Genomic DNA, 27007 nt, shown 5'->3' with positions numbered 1-27007 from the left:
GGCCAGGGTAGTCCTAGTGAGGAGTCACAGGACTAATTGAGTTGAGCACGATTCGGATGATATCATCAGGGTTGACAGTTTAACCCTGAGTCGTCCTAAACACAGGGGTCAAAAGGGATGAATTATACGGTAACCATATTCATGTAGGTTCTGAATGTTGCGATTGTGATTATTCGACCTATCCGATCATCGGGTACCATTGCTAGATGGTCACTTCGATTAGTATAGAAATTGGTTCCTGTGCTACCGGCTTAGGTTCGAACCTGCGGGGTCACACACATTAGTGGTTCCTTTCTGATCAGATGGCTGATTATGAGTCTTATGTGTCTGGGACTCTATGATTGAGAATTAAGATTCTCTGATCATGAGTTCCACACATTTTGGGTACCGGGGTCAAAATTTTGAATTTTAAATTTTGAATTTGAAATTTGAACTCTTTGATCAGGATTTCATATCGATGGTCTCTGATGCCTGATTGCCCATCGAATTTGGACTCAATATTTATGAGAGGTTTAATTAGTGATTTGATCACTAATTAACTCAATTTGATTGAGTAATTATTTTTGGATCAAGTCCAATTGAATTGGATTCAGTTTGGATTGACCCGATTAGGTTAAATGTTGACCTAATCGCTAAGGTGGTTTAGTCCCTGATTTGATCAGGGGTTAGGTTTAGTTAATTTCTGATTTGATTAAGATTTTATTGAGCCTAATTAAGCCTAATTAAGTTGGATTTAATTTATTCTAATTGTGCTTAACCTATTTGGATTAGGTTGGCTCAATTAGGTTCAAACCACCTTGACTTTTCTCCCTGTGCCACCTCACTTCTTCTGTGCATATTTAAATTCACGAGAAGCAACTTCTCATGAATTTTCTCCACGCAGAAGCCATCCCACGCCCACCCTTGTGCGCCAAATATCTAGATAAAAATAAGTTGGTTGGCCATTCAAATTCAAAAGAAAGTTTGAATTTGAATGAGCAACCAACTAATCCATGCGCCATGGTCTTATCTTGTGCGCCCCATATTTTACATGAGAAAATATTTCTTGTGTAAACTCTCTATGCACAAATCAACTCACGCCCCTTCTCTTCTCACGCACAAGTGGATAGGGATGAGTTCGTTTTGCATTTGAATTCAAATTTGATTTGAATTCAAATGTGCAACCACTTATCTTTATCCTCTCACGCGGATAAGACACGTTCAACGTTGTTTTAAAAAGAGGAGAAAGGTGGGACGTGCATAGAAATTTTAGGAGAGAAACTTTGGGGCATGAGGAAAGTTTGTGCGTAAGGTGAAGGTCCAAAACCTTCCGAGAGAAAAAGAAAGAAAAGAAAGAAAATTGAGCGCAGGGTTTCTAGTGTGTACTCTAGGGTTTCTACCTAGGGTTTGGGAAGTGAGATTGGTGTGCCACGAGTGTCGTGAGTCCATCAAATTTTAGAAAGAGATCCATCAGCCTCTCAAGCAACCGTGCAAATGATCCAAAGTATCCGAAGAGTCGGCACACATTGATCGAAGGAGTTCGATCAATATCTGCCATCAAAAGGGTGAAATCACGAACTAGCATTCGTGAGGAGCTGATCAGACGGGAGCTTCGTGTGGATGATCCGCAGAGGTCAGATATTTGTGTGGCTACGATGTGACGATCAGAGCCCCCCGACGGTGATCAGATTGCGGTGATCGACTACCCGCAAAAGGTGATGTGTTTTGAACACAGTACTGTAAAAGGTTTACTGATTCAAATTTGAATTTCAAATTTAAATGCATGCTGTTGTATCATATTTAGATCCTAGTGTAGGATTAATTAGTATTAATTAATAAGATTAATTAATAATTTCGCTGTAAAATAATAATTTTGAAAAAGTTTTAAAATTACCATTTTGCCCCTGCACTAAATTTTTGCTACAACTAATACAAAGATATGGATGCTCATTAGAGAATGAGTTTACTAAATAAACCTATGAAAAAAAATCAGATGGAGTTTTATTTATATGTTAACTGATGATTCTCTAGTGAGAGTTGTGTAAGTGATCCTTTGACCTGAGATCACCATAGTACCTTGTGTACATGGATCCATATTTTGGTTCACTTTCTAACTTGATTTTTTGATCCTTGTATAGGATGTTCTAGATGTGGTGAAATATGCATGGAGATTGTGAGCAATCAACAAGGGATCAGTCACTCCTAATAAGAGGAGCGAACTTCCTATATGATCTCATAGGTCGATGATTTTGGAAGTCTTTGGCCAAAGCAAGATGATAATTAGAAAAAGATTTCTAATGTATCATTAATTGAATCATTGCTTTTAAATCGAGATACATAAAGATAAGTGGTTGGGTTTGACATATTTTCATGCTCACAGCTCATCTGGGATATTGTTTGACTGAAAGATTGAATTACACGGTAACTTGCCACTGAAGGATATTTTGATAATTTTTTATCAAAATTTTAAATCTTTTGGATCATCATGATATGTTGCTAGACATCAATCTTGACTTGTGGGCTCATTAGAATTAAAAGAGTTTAATTCTGAAATCAATTAAGAAGAGTCCTAGTTAATTGGGACTCTTTGGGTGACCTAATCTGATTGGATTAGGATTACGTCGAAAGTCTTGATCCACTGCTGGTTAGATTTGAAACCCAATAGGTCACACACTTTAGAATTTAATTTTGATCTGATTTAATTAGAATTTAATATAAATTCTGAGGATTAATTTGATATGCTAGTATATTGTATTAACCCAAGTTCCTAAATTGATTTAGATCAAAGTGTTTGAGCTAACCTAGACCAGTTGTCTTTAACCTAATGGGATTGGGTCAATTTAGATTGGATTCTTATCCAACTTGAAACAGTTTTAAGTTGCCACTAGATGCCACATCAAAAATTAATTGCCGCCCCACTCATTTTAGTGTGTGAAGATGAAGAGTCCTTCTTTATGAAGACTTTTATCTTAACGTGTTGCCTTAATTTCTCAACCTAATCTCTTATGATTTAATGCCAATTAAAGATGAAATTTTTATGGTACGTAGAAGAGGGAGAGTCCTTTTGTGTGAAGGGTCTCTTGCACCATAATTTTAAATGATGAATTTATTCACTGCATGAGAAAGTGGGGCGCCAATAGCGCCAAAGGTTGGCACCCCTTGGTCCCATGACATGTCTTTTGGTCCCTTATATATATGAGATGTCCCACATGGCCTAGCTGCTAGGAATTTGGGTGGAAATCAGAGATAAAAGGTATGTAAACTAGTGAAAAAATTCTAAAAAAAATCTAAGAAAAAAAGCAAGGAGAAATTGAGTGGCAAAAGTTGTAAGAAGGGTGGTGAGAGAATTAGCAAGTGTTGCTAATATGCCCTAGGGTTTGATTTTTTCATATGTTAGAGCCAAAAATTAAATCCTAGGTTGTGAGATATCTAAAGAGTGTCTTCTCGGCATGATCTTGGTGGCAAGTTTGGTAGCAACTAGGCTTTGACGCGATCGTTCTTTGCATTCAAAACCGGTAGTGTTCTTGATAAGACAAGGTTGTGGTGGTGCACTGGTTAGGAAGGACCTTGGCCAACTTCCGTATAGATCACTGTTGGAGAGCTTCTACTTTAGAATCTTGTGGAGATCACCAACATGCCACTTTGTCCTTTTGGTGAAAGTAAAAATTCTATCTTTTTTGCATCCTTGTTTTGTTTTGATCGTTATCGACAAGATGATTCTAGGGTTTGAGTTTCGGCTCGATAGTTTTAACTGTTAAAGCTATTGACTTGTTTGACTTTAAAATTTTAAAAATCACTTTCTGCTATGTGGCCAGAACCTAATAAAGATAATAGTATAACCTCCTACACATAGGCTAATTAGTCTCATCAGGTCTACTGACATTCATCAACATCATACTTGAGAATTAGTTTGCCTGATAATCTAGTAGTTGGGCATACTGCTCCTTGTGGCTTCCTGAAGTAATTTTTAGTGCTCTAGTCTTGGTTCTATAGTACTGTCACACTCTACTTTTTTTTAAAATAGAAACCTTCATATCCCTCCCTACTTTCTTTCAGAAATTCTTGACACTCCACTTTGTGTCGAATCTAATCTCCTCAAGATACTTCTCTATTAGAAACTTGAATGTAACATTATGATTTTCAAATTACCTACCACAAATATGCATAGGCCGGAAGATCTTTATTCGATAAGTGTTCTTCCTCTACAGTGGTGTAGCATGAATCCTCTACCCACCTCCCTGCTTGCATATAGTAGTAATCCACCTAACCTCATTCTTCTTGTATATAAAATCAAAATTCTTCTATATACTATAAAGTCATAGTACCTTCTTAAACTGTGAGCATTACTAAACCTCATTCCAATCAAAAGTTTGATAGTTCTTTTAATATCTACAGATTTATTGAATTCAGGATAATCAGAATCTTAAATCTCAACATCTGAATCACCATCACTATCCAAGATACAGAGATGAGAGCTACTATTACTCTCTGATTCTCTATCATTGAGCTGCTCCTCTCCCAAAAATCCAGCATCTTTGGGAGAGAAAAATGCTATATCCAAAATCTTAACTCCTCCTTAATAATATCTCTATATACATACTCATCAAATAAATCATAATCATCATCATCCGAATCACTTAGCTGACTAAGTGATGCATTATTATTATTGTCACTATTAAATGCAGGCTTCGAAGTGGCAACTACAACTTCTTTCATTTCTCATCAACTTTAAACCTTCCAAATGCATGTGGTCTTCTTCCACCAATTCTTTTTACTGTTACTCTCTTGATTCAGATCTTTGGTGTGGATGTAGCTACATCCTCGATAGTAAACATCTCTGCAGTAGTAACCGAGACACCCACCAACTAACTTTCATTATAGAATGCATCTTTGTAATAGTTGGAGGAGATGCAATAACTAGAGGCATCTCTACAATAGTTGGAGTAGCTTCCTGAGTGGCACTAATAATGACACAAGTAGTTGCATCCTCCTAGTACTCCACATATATATATATATATATATATATATATATATATATATATATATACCATATCAGTTCCTCTCATGTAAGCCAATATCCCCAGGATATCCGTATATCACATCTTAGTTTTTTTAAGCCATTTTCAAATATCCATCCAGGCATGAGATAATAAAAATAGATATAATTTGTATATCCTAGTTGGCCTAGCATATCTCCAACTCTATGATATTAAATCAATCTGAATCATAATTATTGAAGTATCTAATATAACCCCACTATAGTGATAGCTTGGATGGCACTTGATTGATCCATCATAGTGGATTTGTATAATGAAAAAAATAGAGTCCATCCCTACAATAATGAATAAGTAATACATGAAGTTCATATGTGCATAAATTCAACTTTTAGTTGAAAAATTTGATATAAAGCTATTGGGTATTGAAAAAATATTACTTAATAAACTGAAAACATAAGTTCAAATAGAATTTTGATACTTTCAATATTAACAAACTCAAATAACAATATAAAAAGCAATACTTAAGAAAGTTATTGAACATCAGTCCAAAAAGTGGTTAAAACATTACTTCACTATACATTGTGCATATTAAAATATATCAGACCATATTTAAAAAATGGAACATCAGCATGTTTGGACACTTTTTCCATACTTCCATTGTGCATGGAAAAAGGTGCGGCATAAGTCCACAATGGGAGCACATAAAGGGTCATAGATTCAAAAAAAAAAATTATAAGGGACCACATTAGTCCAAAATCCATTTTTTATGCATACACACACATAGAGACCACATCTCTCATTGATAGGCAATGAAATAATTGGAATAAAGATTATATATAAGAGGGACCATTACAAAACACATATCAATTAAATATTGCATGCAAATAACAAAGATTAAAATATGATACCATAATCAAAGGTCAACAACATACACCATTGTGCAAGAAAAAACTTAGAGAATATCCTTATAACTATGGTTACGATGTCTTTATGTCGGCCACTAAAAAGATAAATAAGAATATAATATTTAATAAAATTATGATTTTATAAAAAAAATAAGAAAATAGATATTACCCTCCAAAGGAAAGAAGATGGTATTTCACTGCCATGGTGGAGGGAAATAGGGTTCTTGAGAGGTTGCCAAGCTTGTGCATAGAGAAGAGACTGTTGGACCCGAGTGGAGGGTGGGATAGTGGTCGTCGTCAGAATTTCATTCCAGAAAAGATGCCAGAAGCAAGGGATGCAAAATGAACAACTCTCAAAATTATGAAAATCCATTTCAAGTTAGGGAGGGGCATTTCCATCTTTTGCAATGGCAAGCTCATGACATCAGTTTTTAAGTGAACGTCAGGACTACATTGGAACATTTCATTCAATAAGAGAATTCATTGGGTACATTTGAAAATCAAAAGGGTATAAGTGAAATCGGACTAAAGTTGAGGAGGTATCTCTATAATTTTTCCTAAAGTCTATTAGATGCAAACATAGGACTAACTCTTTTTTAGTAGTAAGGAGTAACTCTTTACTATGTGAAATATTTACATTTTGTTATTAATGCAATCAAATTTATGAGATTCAAGAAGACTTAAATTGTTACTTCATAATTAAGTTAAATTACCCAATAATCATTTTCCACCTATCAAGCAAAAAAGCCCAATAACTAATTCTAACAACAAAATCTTATTCCCTATCAATCATCATGTCATATTAAGATATTAATGCTTGATTCTCTCTAAGCATACTTGCTTTCCATGGATCATAGCAAGGTTTGATTAGTGACTTCACTATTACAGTGGACCAATCAAAAACTGTTATTGACCGTTATAGTAGTTATAACAATCTCCCCGTGATTTGGAAATATTAAATATATAAATAATAACTTGGAAAAGTTTATAGTGCTATTATCCAAGTCATCATTTATGTAATAAAACATTATTCCTTCAATTGTGATAAACATTTTTTTTGAAAGAAAATACTTACCAAATTAAAATTTGGTAGAAATATTATTTTATTAAAAATCAAAATGCCAAATAATTGTTATTTTTTTATAATTTATAGTTATAACAAAAAGTAGCATGTTATAATAATAACTATTATCCTTTTCTTTATTGTTACATATGATATAATGGAGGGAGCGTGCAACCATTATAATGGTTGTTATTTTAAATCATGAACATCTTTGGTCTCTAAACATCTCTAGAGATGGTGCTCCAGTTGGTGCATTATGAGAGCTTGGGCTGCTCATTTGGTGCCCTGCCATGCACCATATTGCTAAACTTTTCAATCTCAAGGTTTAAAATAACCATGATTATAACAGTTTTAATCTCCTTTTGTTACACTACACAAAATATGAGGAAAAACATATCATAGTTTTCTTGATGCCAATATTTAGTTTTTATCAAGTGAGTAGTCATTGGTCAAATAGCAATGTTGCTTTTCATCATTAACTATTATTTCTCTTTGTAACACCGGCCATTATAAAAGCTATTATTTTAGAAAATTTGATATTAATCATTGTAGGATAAAAAATGGTGGTTATAACTATTATACAATCAATAGCAGACTCAATGGGCTCTCTATCAATAGAATAAAGTAACTACTGCTAGCTTCAATCTTATTGAATGCCTACCATGCCTTTGAAGAGACGGATAATGTAGTTATTTTTCAAAGAAGACTAATAAATTGATTATTGAAATTAAAAACAAATAATTTTCTTATTGAAAACTATGGGACTACACTATTGAAGCATCCCACATTGCTTGAAACTAGATACCATTTGAATATCTGATTCTTTCCAGAGGGACACATATCGTCGTTTGAACCTTATTTATTTCTTGGTGTTCAAATGGATGTGTGGTAATGCAATAAAAAATAAAATATAAAATGAAATTATTCATAAAAAGCTCTAGTTAATTGAGGGCAAATAGAGAGAATGACAATATCATTGATAATTTGGATATGAATAACATAGATCCAAAAATGAATAAATATGGTGGAGAAAATATGTATACATGCAGAAGAAAAGAGAGATCCATAGAGGTAGATCGAAAATCATATAAGATAAAATAATAAGGAAGAGAGACTTTATACCCTCTATATCTTTCAGAAAGTATGGTCCTAAAAAAAGCAAAATAGAGGAAAAGATTCATACAACTCGCCTTAACTGTTTGGGATTAAGCCTTTAGTTGAGTAAAGTTCAATTTATGTATTCATAGGGCCTGTGTAATGTCTGGCCATCATGCAATATAACGCATAGATAGCTATGATCAGCAGTGGGAGCCCTGTAGTTCAAAGCATGAATAGGAGAGGATCCAAAGGCAGCCAATCATTGATGCCTCTATCTTGTCTTGCGGGCAACGATGCCATGGAAGAGAAACAAAAGCGAAATAGTAACATGAGGTGCGACAGGTGTCGGAACGGAGAAAATGATGAATGGCAAAAGTGGAGCGTACAAGCAGGAAAAGTAGAGGTATCTGGGTGTGTCCCCCAGATCTACCTATGGAACTGTGGGAGCATTCAATGCTTCTCCGGATAATCTCAGCCATAGGAGTTCCTAAGTTCATCGACAACTGCACGGAAGAGGTGATCAGAGGGGGGTATGCTTGAGCTTGCATCCAGGTTGACCTATCTCAGCCTCTTCACCTCGGTGTAGACATCATCGCCTTCGGTAAGCGGTGGTGGCAGCAATTTAAATATAAAAATATTTCAGCTATTTGTTTCATGTGCGGACGAGTAGGATATCTGGAGGATGATTGCTCCATCTGGAGGAAGCCGACTGGCAAAGGAAGTCTGAAAATCGATTGTATGGCCCATGAATGGTTGTTTCACGGGTTCCTGTGGCGGAAGCTTCAGTTCATTTGGGGAAGCAGCAGGATCCAGGACATCAGGTGGAACTCCGACGGCCAGAGCAGGGGCGAAGTGAAGGAGACAAGGGCATTTCGGGAAATACAAATCAGGAGCAGAATGATGGTTGGCAACAGGTCTACTCCGGCTCCACCTCTCAAACGTCAGGTGTCGGAAATGTCCCACCTGTCAGAGAATATGCCCGTCAGTCTGCCTCTTCATCTAGCTTTGCTCTATTGGAACCCCTTGAGAAAGAAACGGACAACCAGACGGCTGATCAAATGGACCTCATTCAGGAAGATGAAGAAAATGCAGACTCTATGGATGGTATCGTGTGCACGAGGCCGGCCCAGATTGTGCAGAAGTGGGATAAAAGAAAAAGGCTGGTCTACATGGACCAACCACGTGAGGATAGTGTTGAGGTCACGCGCATCGGATTGGATCGACCTAGGCTTTTGATCTAAAATTTAATCTCTTTGAGACAATTCACTAAACACATTGCAGGCATAAATAAACAAAGACAAAGAAATCAAGATTTACGTGGTTCGGCACAAGAGGCCTACATCCACGGGGAGGAGGAGCAATCCACTATAAATTCGTCTCGAAAAATACGTATAATATGAGGTATAAAATACCTTTATCTGAAACCAACAAGAAGACAACAGAGTATCGAATAGAAGGCAACCAAGATCCAATTGGATCTATCAATCTCAGCCTCGGCAATAGATCAAGATAAGATAATACCTGAGGTGAAGATACATTTCTCAATCCTCGGCAAAAAATCAAGATGAATACCTCCTTACCAATCGATGAAGCGTTCGGTCATCAGCACAGGGCATCTGTGAAATCGAGAAGGAAGAAGACAGGTAGAACACCAACAGAACACCAACGGGAGAAAGCCAGGAAGCAACCCGCACAAGAGCACAAGAGCACAAGCGGGAGAAAGCCAGAAAGCAAACCCGCACAAAAGCACAAGCAGGAGAAAACCAAGAAGCAGGCCCGCACAGGAACACCAGCGGGAGAAAGCCAAATCACACAAGAAATCCTGGAACCTCCACCGCACACTCGAACCCGCACTTCAAAGAAGGATGTCGCGGCCTCCTTTTAAAGAAAAAAATCAATCTCCTCAAAATAAAGATTCACCCGAATCAAAATTCCAAACTGTCACGGGAGATAAACAAGGAAAGAATAATTTTGGAGCAATATATATATAACAATCCTTCTCCTTGCGACAAATATTGTACCTTTTATATCAAATGTGGATTAAAAAAAAAACTTTTATAACCTCCTCCTCACCACAAGCCCCGCAGGACATTACCAAATGCTTATACCAATCAAGTTCAGAAAATTCCTGAACTTAATTGCAGGGATTGGTTTAGTGAACATGTCAGCTGGATTATGGACAGTGTATATTTTCTGAAGTCTGACATCACCTTTCTCTACCAGATCTCTGATGAAGTGATACCTGACATCTACATGTTTTGTTCGTTCGTGATACATCTGGTCTCTGGCAAGGTGCAAGGCACTCTGACTGTCACAATGAATGTCTAAACAATCATGTTCGAGACCCAAATCTTGTACCAACCCTTTTAGCCAAATAGCTTCCTTTGCTGCCTCTGTCAATGCCATATATTCTGCTTCAGTGGTAGATAAAGCAACTGTAGACTGCAAAATAGCCTTCTAACTGACTGCACATCCAGAAAGAGTAAACACATATCCGGTCAAAGATCTTCTCTTGTCCAAATCACAAGCATAATCTGAATCACAAAATCCTGTAACTATGCAATTACTCTGTGCAGTGAATATCAATCCCAATTTAGAAGTGCCTTTCAGATATCTAAGTATCCATTTCACAGCTGACCAGTGAGCCTTTCCAGGCTTATCCATGTATCTGCTTACTACGCTTACTGCCTGTGAAATATCAGGTCGAGTGCAGACCATCGCATACATGATGCTGCCAACTACGCTCGCATATGGCACTCTAGACATATATCTCTCCTCATCCTCAGTCTGAGGAGAGTCTCTGGCAGAAAGTCTAAAATGACTGGCAAAGGGGGTAGTGACAGGCTTAACTGTAGACATACCAAATCTGTCCAAAACTTTTTCAATATAACTATGCTGAGTAAGAAAAAATCTACCTGACTGCCTGTCACGAATAATCTCCATCCCAAGTATCTTCTTTGCCGGTCCAAGGTCCTTCATATCAAATGCAGTACTGAGCTCGGCTTTCAGTTTCTAGATGATTAACATGTCTTTGGCTGCAATTAACATATCATCCACATATAATAATAAATAACAAAAGGACCCATCTGAAAGCTGCTGGTGATACACACAACTGTCATATGGAGATCTACTGTATCCATGGTCGACCATAAATCTATCAAATTTGCGGTACCACTGTCTTGGAGACTGCTTGAGACCATATAATGATCTCTTGAGTAAGCATACATGATCTTCTTTATTTGGAACCTCAAATCCAGGTGGTTGTTGCATATAGATCTGTTCCTCTAAATCACCGTGAAGAAAATCTGTCTTAACATCTAGTTGTTTTAGCTCCAAATTTTGAGAAACAACAAAACCAAGTAACACACGGATAGAAGAGTGTTTGACTACAGGAGAAAATACCTCCTTGTAATCAATACCCTCCCATTGACTGTACCCCTTTGCTACCAACCTGGCCTTATATCTAAAATCTTGAGGAGTGGCTCCTTCTTTCCTTTTGAAGATCCATTTGCAGCCAATTACCTTCTCACCTTTTGGTAATTTAACTAACTCCCAAGTCTGATTCTTTTCTAGAGACTGAAGTTCTTCAACCATAGCCATGGTCCATTCATCAGCCCGTGAACTACTAATAGCCTCCTGATATGTGGTCGACTCATCACCAATGGTGTTTGCAACACTCAGAGCATAATATACTAACTCAGTACAAGCAGAATCCTCAAAACCATATCTTTGAGGTGCTCTGATCTGATGCCTAGGTCTTCGAGTGGCAATACTATCAATCTGATCCTGATCTTGTAATGTCACCTCCTCCTGAGTCTGAATCTGTGCATCTGTCTATTGTTGTTGTTCATTGTAAATATCTTCACTTGACTGCTGCTGTTATGATTTAACAGTCTGATCAATATCTACAACAGTCCTATCCTGCTGACCCCGATCTTAATCACTTTGAGAAGAATTATGCTGTAGCTGTCTTGAAGCAGTGGCTGTCTCATGAAATGTCACATCCCTATTGACTAGAAATCCTTGAGATCCAGGTTCTATGCACCATAATCTATAGCCCTTTATCCCATATGTATATCCAATAAATATGCACTTTTTAGCCCGGGGGTTCAACTTTTCGTCTCTTACATATGCATAAGCTGGACACCCAAAGATTCTGAGTATTGAATAGTCTGCAGGTCTTCCTGTCCACATCTCTCTGGAGTCTTCATGCTTAATACTGATGCTGGAGATCGGTTTATAATATAGCAGGCTGTGTGAGCGACCTCTGCCCAAAAATCTCTACTTAATCCTGAACTAGATAGCATAGATCTGACTCTCTCTAGTAGTATCCGGTTCATGCATTCTGCCACACCATTCTGTTGAGGTGTATCCACTGTTGTTCTATGCTAATAATGCCTTCTGACTTGCAAAAGTCATCAAATTCTGTAGAACAAAATTCTAAATCATTATCAGTCCGAAAAGTTTTCACCTTCCTTTCAGTTTGCCTCTCGACCATAGACTTTCACCATTTGAATGTTTCAAATACATCACTCTTATTTTTAATGGTGTATATCCAGACTTTTCAGGAGTAATCATCAATGAAAGTAAGTATATATCTTGATCCACCCTTGGATGTAATTGGGGCAGGTCCCCATAGGTCAGAATGAATATAGTCTAATATACCAGTTGTCCTATGCACGCCTGTAGTGAAGCTGACTCTATGTTGTTTTTCAAATATACAGTGCTCACAGAATTCAAGTGCACCAATCTTCTGACCACTCAGCAGACCACGTCTGCTCAGCTCCTGTAGACCTCTGTCTGAAATATGTCCTAGTCTCTGGTGCCATAAATATGTCAACTACTCAAGAGAAGATTGTACTGCTGATGCCTGACCAACAACTGTACTGCCATCCAGGTAGTAAAGGATGCCACTTAATTTACCTCTCAATAAAGTTAATACCCCTTTATTGATAGTTATAGATTCTCTACCCCATTTGCCTTCATATCCTGCTCTGTCAAAGGCATGTATTGAGAGAAGGTTCTTTTTTAATTTAGGAACATATCTGACATCATCCAATATCACCATGGTATTTGAATTTGATTTAATTTATATCGTTCCAATACCTTCTATATTACAGATATCATCATCTCCAAGAAGAACAGTACCACCTTCACAAGATCTAAAGGAAGAGAATCATTCCTTGTGAGGTTTCATATGGAAGGATGCTCCAGAATCCACGATCCAAGTGTCAGCATGACTAACACTGCAGGCAGCTGTAAATACTGCATCATCTGATATACTGCTATGACTTTCTGAAGAAACTACAATTAAAGATCTTTTTGTTTCTTTTCTCTTTTAGATTGTAGAAATCTACATTCAGATTTTCAGTGGCCTGGCATTTTGCAATAGTGACAAATACCTGATCTTTTGGGCCTAGACTTTGATCTATTTTTGGACTTACTTCTACCCTGTCTCCCCTTTTTCTGTTCATCTCTACCTCTAACAATAAGACCTTGAGCTGGAGTCTGAGCCTAATGCTGAAGCTGTACTTTTAATCTAAGTTCATTGAATAACAAAGTAGCTTCTACTTCTTCAAGACTTATTGTTTCTCTTTCATAAAGCATGGTAGTGATAATATACTCAAAGGACTTAGGCAAAGAGTAAATTAGAATCAAAGCCTTATCTTCTTCATCTACATCGACACCAATATTTACTAGATCAAGCAGGAGCTTATTATACTCATCCAAATGATCCTTAAGTGAAGTTCCTTCTGTCATACGAAATGTGTGTAATTTTTTCCTCAAATATAATTTATTAGTCAGAGATTTTGTCATATATAAACTGTCTAATTTTTTCATACACTTTTGGCTGTATCTAGTTCCACAACATTGCGTAGAACTTTATCATTTAAACCTGAAAACAAGATTCCTAGGGCTCTCTCATTAATTTCTTCTTTAGCAGCTTCATTATCTCCCGGGATTGAATCTATACCCTTAAGGACTTTTGCAACACCTTCTTTAACCAACAAATATTTCATCCTTACCTTCCATAGTGAAAAATCTCCCGTTCCATCAAAGACGGCCACTTCATGCCTGATGGTGGTGAAGTGAGAGACAGACGCCGGATCATTAGCCATTGAAAAACTTTGTTTCTTGTCACCAACCATCCAAGTGCTCTGATACCAATTGGTGAGGTCACGCGCATCGGATTGGATCGACCTAGGCTTTTGATCTAAAATCTAATCTCTTTGAGATAATTCACCAAATATATTGCAGGCATAAATAAACAAAGACAAAGAAATCAAGATTTACGTGGTTCGGCACAAGAGGCCTACATCCACGGGGAGGAGGAGCAATCCACTATAAATCCGTCCCGAAAAATAGGTACAATATGAGGTATAAAATACCTTTATCCGAAACCAACAAGAAGGCAACAGAGTATCGAATAGAAGGCAACCAAGATCCAATTAGATCTACCAATCTCAGCCTCGGTAATAGATCAAAGTAAGATAATACCTGAGGTGAAGATACCTTTCTCAATCCTCGACAAAAAATCAAGATGAATACCTCCTTACCAATCGATAAAGCGTTCGGTCATCAGCACAGGGCATCCGTGAAATCGAGAAGGAAGAAGACAGGTAGAACACCAACGGGAGAAAGTCAGGAAGCAACTCGCACAAGAGCACAAGCAGGAGAAAGCCAGAAAGCAAACCCGCACAAGAGCACAAGCGGGAGAAAATCAGGAAGCAAGCCCGCACAGGAACACCAACGGGAGAAAGCTAAATCGCACAAGAAACCTGGAACCTTCACCGTACACTCGAACCCGCACTTCAAAGAAGGATGCTGCGGCCTCCTTTTAAAGAAAAAAAACCAATCTCCTCAAAATTGAGATTCACCCGAATCAGAATTCTAAACTGTCACGGGAGATAAATAAGAAAAGAGTAATTTTGGAGTAATATATATATAACAGATAGTCCATCCCCACCCAGGCCAGAACCAAAGGTGGTGCACCATCTAACAGCAAAATTAAAGTGCAGAGGCGGGAACAAGCTTTATCTTAGCAGAAAGACCCAAAGGCAGCTATTGTTCAATGGATGGACCCACACATAACTAGCAATAAGCAAACCGAGCCTATGGAGAATGTCTTAAAGATGAAGGCAGGCGACGCCGACTTCACAGCGAGTCAGCGGGATGTGGATACTTTGCATCATTCTGAGAATGTTGTTCATCCGGCCTAGGTCTCTCTCTCTTTAGCGGTTGTTCACTTCAGAACTGTGACTACTCCAACTCCGCTGGTGTCGTCACCGATCCTGGAAGATTCGACAAAGATTGGTTTGATAAAAATAGGGGAAGATTGTTCAGTTGATGGATCAGGGGTTGGGGACCCGTCCAAGGCTGCGAACTGCCACTCACAATTTTGATTTGTCTATGAATGTAATAGTGTGGAATTGTCAAGGTGCACTAAAGCCCTCCTTTGGTTCGGAAGTTTAGTCCTAATATGTTTTGCATTCTCGAAATGCGGATTTCTGAGGATTCGATTTAGAAGCTCCATCATGCTGTTGGTCTGCATTGGTGGATTTTCTTCATCCCTGCGGTGAGAAAATCTAGGGGCATCATCACCCTGTGGCATGCGACTGGATCGAACATCAATTTCCTGTACGGATCGTCAAGTGGTAGTTGGGCTGGTCAACGATAAAGGTCAGAGCCCTTGGATCATTGCAGTCATTTATGCCAGCACTTGTTACAGAAAGAGAAGGCATATATGGGACGTCCTCAATTCTTGCATTTCCTCGATTATCCGGTGATCACCATTGGGAATTTTAACACTATATGTTCCAGCAATGAGAATTGGGTGGCAAAGTTTTTAGGTCTAATATCGAGTCTCATGAATTCATGGAGTTCATTAACAATAATTCTCTAATTGACCTGGGGTTCAATGGTCTATCATATACATGGTGTAACAATAGACTCGGAACAGCCAGTGTGGGAACGCCTGGATAGAGTTCTGATTAATGGCGATTGGCTTAACCAATTTTTGAAATCTAAGGTCTTTCATTTACTCAGAATTGGGTCGGATCGTTGTCCCCTTCTCCTTCGAGTCCAAGATAAAGCCAACCAGCAAATAAAATCTCCGTTTTGATTGTTTAAATTCTGGTTAACGTGTGATAATATCCAAAGTGTGGTGGAGCAGGCTTAGAGAGGAAATTATGGTGGCTGTGCCTTGGAGCTGGGCCAAGGATCGGCCAAGGATCATGGATGGCCAAGAGGGTCATGCCAAGGAGAGGACGGCTTGATGCATTTATCATCCGGTCGAAGATATTTACTTGATGGGACAGATTTGGATGCCGATATCGTGGTAGTGCTCAATGTGTGAGTAGGCTGTGGACCTAAGATATTGGGTGGTGCGGTCATGTATCCCCAGGATCATGGTAATGCACAGTGATGGGCGAGCAGGCCATGAATATTGTCAAGCGATATGGCCAGAGATGGAAAGACATATCAAGGATGCAAGACCGGGATCGTGGCATAAGAGTTTGTGGGAAAGCTTGGATAGTCGAACCCCAGAGGACTCAGATGTGTACGATCATCTGTAGCTTAAGGGAGCTGCTGGTCATGTCAGCTTGGTAGTTTAGCTGGGCTACATTAAAGATGGGTTTGCCCGAGCCTCATGCATAGTGGTGACGTTGCATGGTCGTGCTATGTGGATTTGATAGGTGTAGTACTGAAGGGCAGCTTGGTGGGTTGCGGATCAGTGACACGGTAGTTATGTCTTGGCACGAGGGTATGTTGAGGATCAAGACATCTGGGATGAGTAGTGCTTGGCTTGAGGGGCAAAGCCTTAGAGTTGACATAGAGGTGTTGAGCTGCGGAGCACTCTTGGAAAGAGTCTATATTATGGCACGGAGGTGCGCATGAGCATTGCAGTTGATTCGAGGGGTCAGATTGCTTATGGGCACTTAAGGGTGTCATCTGTATTCAGTACAACAGTGTTGCCAGGTAGGGGCATAGAGGTGCAAGCTTAACTATGTGGCTGGACTGCTGCGTGCTTATTGGTATGTCCGAGGAAAGGAATGGCAGCTCTTAGATTGAGAAAATCGAGAGTAAAGCCTTGGAAGAGTTCGAGGAGTGTTACAAAGTTTTCAGTTAAGTTGATGCTCAGAGGACTACAGCAAGCTTAGAGAATGCAGTGGCTGCTCTTAGATTGGGGCAATCGAGAGCTAAGCCTTGGAAGAGTCCGAGGAATGCCATGTAATTGAAGGTTAAAAGACCATTGGAGGAGGACAAAAGCAGAAGTTGGTGTTGGATTTTGTAGCAGTTTGGTTCTATGGAGGAGTCAGTGTGGTGTGGATGATGGATTCTCAGTGGTAGAGAAAGAATCAAGGACATCAAGACTGTGGGTCTCTGACTTGAGGAACCATATTTATAGTTACTGCAATGAAACTTGGTTGTGGTGACTAATGTTCAAGTAGTGGCTTGGACGTCGACGAGGACGTCGACAGCTTGAGTGGGAGAGAATTGTCACGGGCTTATCCGTAGGCATGTCGCAGGGGGTGCCGGCATGGGCGTGGCACGGTGCTGCGAAGGATTTGGCTTGGCCAAAATTTGCAATGCTACTCGATCATTTGGAACCCCCAGGGTGAGATTTAGGGGGATGCCTTGCTGGGGTAGTGAGGGAGCAATGGTTCGCCAAGGAGCGGTATGGTCATGGTATGATATTGGGGGGGCTCGGGATGCATGATATTTGGAATGGTGGTGGTCCGCCATGATATATGTGGATACTCAAGGATTCCTCTTGGTTTGAGGGGTGCAGAGCTTTGGCCGCGTACCCGACTCCCCCAGACCCGTAGGAGATGGGTCCATCGTGGCACAATTGTGTGTGCAATGGTGGTGCCACGTCTGAATGACCTTATGTGGAGGTATTCGGGGCAATGTTGGTTGGACGAGCTGGCCACATTGTGCGAGAAGGGGATCTCTCGAGGTTTTATCCTTGAGGGGTTTGTCTAGACTACTCTATGCATTTTTGATCTCTGTAGTGGAGCGAAGAGGCGATAGAGGGCTAGTCGGGCAAGGGTGTGGCCTACCCAAACAGGCAAGTCTTGTGAGCATCGCAAGGTGATGTCTCACGGGGATCCACCGGAACCGATCGATCGTGGAGAATAAGGAAGGCTTATGATATATCGATCGGTATATGTGCCTTGGAGCTGGGCCAAGGATCATGGATGGCCAAGAGGATCATGCCGAGGAGAGGATGGCTTGATGCATTTATCATCCGATCGAAGATATTTACTTGATGGGGCAGACTTGGATGCCGATATCGTGGCAGTGCTCAATGTGTGAGTAGGCTGTGGACCGAAGATATTGGGTGGTATGGTCATGTATCCCCAGGATCATGGTAATGCACAGTGATGGGCGAGCAGGCCATGAATATTGTCAAGCGATATAACCAGGGATGGAAAGGCATATCAAGGATGCAAGACTGGGATCGTGGCACAAGAGTTTGTGGGGGGAAGCTTGGATAGTCGAACCCCAGAGAACTCGGATGTGTATGATCATCTGTAGCTTGGGGGAGTTGCAGGTCATGTCAACTTGGTAGTTTAGCTAGGCTACATTAAAGATGGGTTTGCCCGAGCCTCAAACATAGTGGTGGCATTGCATGGTCGTGCTATGTGGATTTGATATGTGTAGTACTAAATGGTGGCTTGGTGGGTTGCGGATTAGTGACACAGTGGTTATGTCTTGGCATGAGGGTATGTTGAGGATCAAGACATCTGGGATGAGCAGTGCTTGGCTTGAGGGGCAAAGCCTTAGAGTTGACACAGAGGTGTTGAGCTGCGAAGCACTCTTGGAAAGAGTCTATGTTATGGCACAGAGGTGCGCATGAGCATTGCAATTGATTCGAGGGGTCGGATTGCTTATGGGCACTTGAGGGTGTCATCTGTATTCAGTACAACAGTATTACCAGGCAGGTGCATAGAGGTGCAAGCTTGGCTATGTGGCTGGACTGCTGCGTGCTTATTGGTATGTCCGAGGAAAGGACTCGAGAGGGCTGGCCTTGGTGTGTGGCATGCTGGGGCGCCACACGGGTATTTGGGTAAGAAAACACTCACCCCATGACAGTAGAAGATCTTCAAGCTGTTAAGAAAAATGAGAATCATGTCGTCCCAATGGAACAAGGAAGTTGTAGGTAATCTGTTTAAGAAGGTCAAAAGGCTCAAGGAGCAGATCTAAGCTATGCAGGAAGAGGATGTGAATTCCGATGGTCAGAACTCCCAACTTCAGATCCACCATCACAAAGATTGGCTGAGCATGCTCGGATGATGTAACAACTTGAATTGTTCTGGTGTTAGAAGTCTCGGATCAGAGGGCTAAAAGAAGGGGACCAAAACACAACCTTTTTTCACCAATCAACAATTATCCGGCGATGTAGCAAAATCTCATCTATCCCCAATGATCATGGTCAGGAAATCTATGATGACGATGGGATTATGGAGGTTTTTACCAGCCATTTTCAGTCTATGTGGCAGTGCCAGGACCTAGGCACAACATAGCGCTCCCTTCGATCCACAATAAAATCATTGATTTTCATAACAGTAAGTTGATAACCCAGAGATCTGAAAATGAGATAACTGAAGCTTTACCTCAATTGCAATCAGAAAGTGCTCCAAGGCCTTCTGATTTTCAGCCTTTGTTCTTTAAATAGTTTTGGCAGATTTTAAGAATGGATTTGATGGTGGCAGTCCAAGAGGTGTTTGAGTCCAATGTGATGCCTAAGGATTGGAAGCACACTTTTGTGGTTTTGATACCCAAGAAGACAAACCCCAAGAATATTACTGATTATTGTCGCATAAGCTTATGTAACACTATTTATAAGCTGGTGGCCAAGATTATTGCAAATTGTCTTAAACCCCTATTGTCTGGTTTGATTGCGCCTGAACAAGGTGCCTTTGTCCCCAATAGAAATATCTCTGACAACATCATGATAGCTCAAGAAGTTTTCCACTCCCTCAATTTCAGATCAATGCACTAGTCTCTGATGGTAATCAAGGCCGATATGGAGAAGGCATTGTTAGAAAGTGGCATTGTTAGAAAGTGGGGTGGTTTTGTATGTGTAGTTTAAAAATTTTTCATAAAATAGTTTTATGTGTAGTGGAAGTAAATTAAATTAAAAATCTTTTAATTTAAATCACGTATCAAATCAGATCTAAAAATCACGTTTAGGATCTTGACATGAACACATCATCAAAATCTAAAATCTGAAATCAAAACAAAAGGTTAGTAAAATAAATCTAGAGATCTGATCTCCATACCGTTAGATCCTGCGGATGTTTAAGGTTTGAGTCATAGCCACGCAAGCATCCGATCTCTGCTGGTATCTACACAGAGATACCTGATCGAAGCATGGAGACCACCGGTGTACTAGCACCTTATAGATCTCACTCTTCAGCTTTGGATCTTACCCCATTGCTATTAGAAATAATTGAACAGGGCCTTGCACAAATCTTTTGTGCTGAATTGCAAGGATTCTTCTAGATCATCAAAAAAAATCAAGAACCCTTCTTAATTTTCTTTTTCTCTCCAAAATCTCTCTCTCAGATCTCTATCTGAAAGTGAAAGTAGGCAATGGGAACAAAAAGGAGGAAGAAGGTATTGAGGAGGAGGAAACAATGGGCGACAGGAAGTTACACTAACATCCCTAACGCATACAACATATGCATAACCATCTCACACAAAAACTCTCCCCTTTTATAATTTTGTCCCACAAAATACCTTCTTTTCCATGCCAAAATCAGATAAAAATCAGGTTAGATTAGTTAGGCTTTATCTCTTATCCAAATAAGTCCTAACTAATCAAGAAACCAAATAACTACCTCTCCATACCCCTTCACGCGTGCACACGAGAAAACCAACATGAAAATCACCGCCCATCCTTTCTTTCTTCATGCAAAGTGGAGAGAGAAGCTCAAAAAATCTAGGCTCAAAAGGCCAGAGTCAATTTGGTTCAAACTAAGTCTAAATTGAGTTTAAATTGAGTCCGAATCTAATCAAAATCGAAAAACTGTCAAATATGATCCAATCAGGATTAAAATTCAAATATAATTTAGATAATTAAACTCAATTAGTATTAAATTAAATTAAATCTAATTTAAATTAATTAAGACTTGATTCATAATTTAATCAATCCAAACTAAATTACTATATTTGTAATTAAGTCCTTATGCTAATAATTAGTTGCTACATCTGTAACACTTATAAATTAATAGTTTTCAAAATTTAAACCATCAATCCAATTGATAATTCAGATATGATCCAAGCTATTGATCAGGTCATGCTCTTTTTGTGTGTGATCCCTCAGATTCTATTCTGTCTGGTAGTGAGACATACCATGATCTCCATCATAGCATCTTTGAAACTCCTTTTGATGGACTAGAATGATTTTAACTCACTCCAACAAGGATTGTTGATTCAAAAATGATCCTAGTGAGTTCTTACGATCCATTAGTGACGTCTAACAGTATGTAGTGGCAACCGAGTAGAATAAAAGAATGAATCTCTAAGTACAATTACCGTATGATACAATCTCTTTATCGTGAGTTTCGACTAGACAGAGATTATGAAGAATTTATCAAATTTTATCATCAGTCAAATGTTAGATTGGCTCGATTCGAGTTCATTGTGAATCCCGTAGAAATTCTTTTCCAGTATTCATACTTGCTCTGACTAGAGACTTTCTAAACTCAGTCTCACAAATCATATAGAACTACTTTTTCTATCAAGATTGATAAATTCTATCTAGATGCATCCTATTCCAAATAGCGAATCTGAACCTATAATAACCAGCATACACAGCAAGGATCCGAATGGCTAGAGACCAAGAGAATGTGTAATCAAACTAAGTAGCCTCGCTACGAATAACCAATACACCACAGGTCAAAGGACCAGTCACATCACTGCAGCATCAAGACAATCGATGAATGAGTAGACCTCTAAGTGATTTTTCGTATTGGTCATACTCAGTGTAAGTTATTCTCTAACAATCACTTGCACTCTCATCTTAGTGTCTCCATACTGCAGATTTAAGATTCATCTATCCAAAAAGGAGGTAATCTATGTATTAATTTTAAATGGATTGATCACTGCCCTCCGTGACAATTCGACGATGGAGAACATTTAGAAATTAACTACTAATGGTATATATTTCAAATTTTTAATATTTTAAAAATATATAAAATTATCTTCATTAATTTTTAAGATAAATCATGGACACATACTATATGATTCGTAATAAAAAATTATTTGATAAGTACAACAATATGGTCCAGAGAAAGATATGTGTTAATCAAGATAGACTTTTAGAGCATACATCTAATAGGCATGCGACCGAATACATTAGAGATATTTAGAGACAGTTCTGATCTACCGTGGATTTCATCCCACTTTCTAGATAATATATTGTGTTTCCCGACCAAGCTTCTCAATATTGGTCAATGGTGTTCCAACCCCTTGGTTCCAGTCCTCTGGTGGCTTACGCCAAGGCTGCCCCCTCTCTCCCTTCTTATTTATAATCTATGCTGATATGCTCTCTAGATCTCTACAGGATCAAGTTCGTTTGGGACGTATCAAAGGTTATCAGCCTCGATAAGGAGGATCCAGTATTTTCCGCCTAATGTTTGTAGATGACATCCTCCTTATGTATAGCCACAAAGAAAGATGCCTGGGTTTTGAAGGAAGTGGTGAAGACTTACTGTAATCAATCGGGCTAGCGAGTCAACATCAACAAATCTCAAATTCAATTTAGCAATAGAGTTAGACAAACCTCCAAGCAATACATTCTCAGTCTCTTTGAAGTGCCTTTAAATGAAGACGTGTGGTATTATTTAGGTGTTCCTCTATCTACAACTGCTTTATCTCTAGTAGATTTCAATCCTTTACTTGATTGGATGAACAAACGGCTGGAAGGATGGAAATGGAAACAATAATCTCAGGCTTGGCGTCTCATTCTTCTACAATCAATTCTAAATGCTGCTACTATTTTTCTGCTCACAAATGTTCCTATCCCTCAAAATGTTGTTGCCAATGTGGAAAAAATCTTCAGGGCTTTCTTTTGGGGACATGAAACCAGCACCAAAAAGCTTCATCTCATATGATGGGATGTGCTCTGTACTCCTAAAAGTCAGGGTGGGTTAGGACTTCACAACCTCAAGACCAGACAACAAGCCCTCCTTGCAAAGGCGGTGGGGAACCTGATTGTTAACAGGAACTCACTTTGGTCATAGTTGGTATCCTCAAAATATAGCTTCTCCAATTGGATTGATTATAAGCCGGTGAGAGGTGCTTCCCCACTGTTGCGATCTATGCTGAGGTCTGCAAAATGGGTTCAGGAAGGATTTCGGTGGCAGGTTGGTAACGGCCAATCCATTTGTTTGCTGTATGATACATGATTATTTGACAAACCACTCAACTTGTGCGCCATTCCAATGGATACCCAGGAGATTCAAGAGGATCAAAAGGTGGCAGACTTGTTGTCTAGAGATGGGCAATGGGATTCTGACAAACTCACCAGACTATTTACCATTGAGGTGAGCTGAACGATCAATCTATTCCTATTCCCAAGCACACCTATAGTGATTGTCTGGTTTGAAAAAATGCAATGGGCCCTAAACTCAGGGTATATGATATTTATAATCATATTATTCAATCTGAAAAGCAGTTCTCGAGAGCCAATCTATCTTGGATTTGGAAGCTGTTGGTTGCCTCTCGGGTTCAATTGTTTTGGTGGAAGGTATGCTGGGGGTGCCTACCGTGTAATGCTCTGTTGGAACAATGGGATTTGCGCATACACCAAGGATCGTTCTATACCCTATGCCAGCATGCTGTAGAAGATATTCAACATTGTTTGGTTGCCTGTCTCTGTATTGCTAGGATCTGGGAGGCTCTTCAGACTAATCATCTATCTGTCTACCACTTTTACTCTTTGGAAGACCTCATCCATCTTACCACCGATCCAAGCATTCCTTAGCTTCAAAAGTCAATAACATGTTACACAGCGTGGATGATTTGGAATGCGAGGAACGATGTTATCTTCAACCTAAAAGAACACAATGCAAGTAAAATCTACTCTTGGCTCTCAGGTGCGCACAGAAATATATCCAAACAGGAGTTATCTCATCTTTGGCCAATGGTTTACAGCAATGGGATGCTGGCGGCTCAATGAGCCCATCTTCTCCCCCTACTATTGTAGTTTGGGTGCCTCCTCCCTGTGATCATGTCAAGGTGAATGTCAATGCCTCCTGGTCCAACGAAAAGGTAGGTCTGGGATTCCTAATCAAAGATTACATCGGCACTATTGTTTATGCTGAAACAATCAGAACTTTGACGCACTCTGTTCCAGAAGCAGAGCTTATGGCTGCGTGGTGCGCCCTTACCACGACTGTTTATCATTTGGATTTCACAAGAGTTTGGTTAGAGGGTGACTCTCTAACAGTCGTCGATTGGATCTCAAAGCATCTCTGGGATTTCGAGCATACCGACGTCCTATCTTCTTTCCATCCTCTGCTCGCTGATATCAATCTTTGTGCGACATCCTTGGATCTATTCCAGGTGTCACATGCACTCCGGGAGGCCAACCAGCTGGTGGACAGCTTGGCTGGGAGACCCACTGATGGATCCTTCTCTTCCCCCTGTTCTCTCCCCTGCACCACCAGTCTGCTGGCTATGGCAGACTTGGCGGGTGTTTCTTACTTTCGTTTTTAGGTCCTTTTTTTCTTGGGGTAGTTCCCCATCTTCTGTACCAAAAAAAAAAAAAATGGAGAATACTCATTTGTGGCTTTATTTGTAGATAGTTTCTTTCCTATCTTTCACAAACTAATGTTATCACGCATAGATAACCATGTCTCAATCCTGCATATAGAGGCTTCAAAGAATGATCTAACAACCATCTAAAGAAACACCTCATACATCATCTTATCAACATACTTATAACGACTCAGAAACTTATCCAAAAAGACTAATCAAAAAGTTATTCTTTGGCACCCTTAGCTTTAATTAGGTATCCAAGATCTTTCCACACAATTGCAAGATGAAACTAAACACATATATACTTGCAAAAGTTATATAATTCCCTATTTAAGTCCCAACATTCTCATCAAGAAAGAGTCCAATCAGTAATAGAAATACCATGACTGGCTCGGAACCACTTGTAATGATTAAGGCCGCATCCAACAAGATTAGTCACAAATTATTATATATCTGCATCCTTAGTGTTTCTTAATTATCCAAGAGTGTTTCTTAATTATCTAAGATCTTCTTGGTGCACAAGCAATGTGGCCTAAAGATATGCATGCATGAATCCTAGCTAGTAATATCTTTTAGTGATAGCAAATTGGCTCTAAAACCATTTCTAATGATCAGGGTGTCATTCAAAAAGACTAGCCGTAGATTATTATTTAGATCCTTTTCCTTGGGTATCCAAGATTTTTCTAGTGTATAACCAATATAAAACTAAAGATATGCCCGCATGAATCCTCACATTATCTTTGAAGGTACATAGCTTTGTGGCTTTCAATTTAATAATCTTTCATGTTCATCCAAGAGAATAATGTCATGAATGTGAAGTTGTTAAAACCCTAACTGATCTCAAATGAGATTTTGTAGCTACTAGGTTCTACGATGGCTCCAATGATACTTTGCTTCACACACACGCGCGCGCACATACACACATAAATATATATAGATCTTCAAGTGAAAAAGTTTCTCTTATATTTTTACATTAGTTATCGCTGCTGCTTCAAACTTTCTCATCATCAAAGTTAGTTTGAAGTATGGTTTCTCATGCTCACGGTAGCTCCTCGATCTTGATTACATTAAGAATTGCATTATCTTTCTCCTTGGTATCCTCCTTCATCTTCTTGCCTTGAGGTGCAACTCTATGTCAAGCTTCTAATGCTTTTCTTTTACATGCCTGCTAATCTTATAATGATTACATGCAACAATTTTTTGAGCAGTACTGGCTTAATTTTTTGCTTTGCTCTCCATCTAGGTCTAGCTTCCATTATCTGTCTTGATCCATTTAGTTACCACTATTCTTACTAACTCTATCCCTCATCCATTCTGCTCCTATAATCCATCACATTCGCACAACCTTTAATTATTGATGCTTTCCGCTTTTAAAAGCTCCAGCAACTCCTTTTGGATACTCTTATAAACTACCCTAATAGGTTCATAAAGACTAACATGCTCATCAATGTATCCCCAGGAGATGACCTGCTTTGTGAAATTTGGTAGTCTGGTCTTGGTCAAACACAAATCTAGGTCAAGGTTTCTTCACATATAAAATGAACCTCGCTGATGATTTGGATGCAAACCATGCATAGTTATACAACTAACAAAGACCTGTTAGGTAACCCCACTGTTGAAGGGCCTTAGAGGCTCCGCTCGAAACGCGGTGCCCCAACATGATGTTTCTTTCAATAGTGGGAAAATAGTGAAGTGGTACGTTGGGACCTCGACCGTCATAGTATACTAGTTGCTCATTTTTTGAGACGAACAGTAGTAAGCTCTACGTCAAATGACAACAGCAACGGCTTAAATTTGCTCGGATTATATTATTATGGTACGCTGGTACACAACACACACGAACGGTGAGCACCACGAACTGTCCCATGAGTGCTAACATCAATGATTGATGAAAGGAATCTAACTCCTGTTCTCAAAACCATTTGTATCACACCAATTTGATAGGCCAGGCTTTCCCGGAATGAAATGAATAGATGCAGTGGGAGGGAACATGATGTAGCAGCTTTAGAAACATACACCCGTTAACGTTATATCAGCACCCCACCACCACCGAACACAAAGCTAGGAATATCACATGCATGTGTCCTCATCCCATCCACTCCTTCCTCTCCACCACACTACTGGACCCTCAACATCAGTAGTTAGCATCAACTTCCTCACAGTTACAGTCATGGAAAGACAAACCAGAA

The 27007-nt window shown here is 39.4% G+C and overlaps 1 protein-coding gene across 1 annotated transcript; it reads left to right on the top strand.

The window, feature by feature from the left end:
• The first annotated feature begins 24233 nt into the window (after positions 1-24233).
• Positions 24234-24776, top strand: LOC140855222 (uncharacterized). Its single transcript, XM_073251100.1, has one exon. The coding sequence runs from the start codon at positions 24234-24236 to the stop codon at positions 24774-24776; it is 543 nt and encodes a 180-aa protein (XP_073107201.1).
• The last annotated feature ends 2231 nt before the right edge of the window (positions 24777-27007 follow it).

This window comes from Elaeis guineensis, chromosome 2 (assembly GCF_000442705.2).
Source record: "Elaeis guineensis isolate ETL-2024a chromosome 2, EG11, whole genome shotgun sequence".
Taxonomy (NCBI): domain Eukaryota; kingdom Viridiplantae; phylum Streptophyta; class Magnoliopsida; order Arecales; family Arecaceae; genus Elaeis; species Elaeis guineensis.
This window is presented reverse-complemented; position numbering and strand designations above follow the sequence as displayed.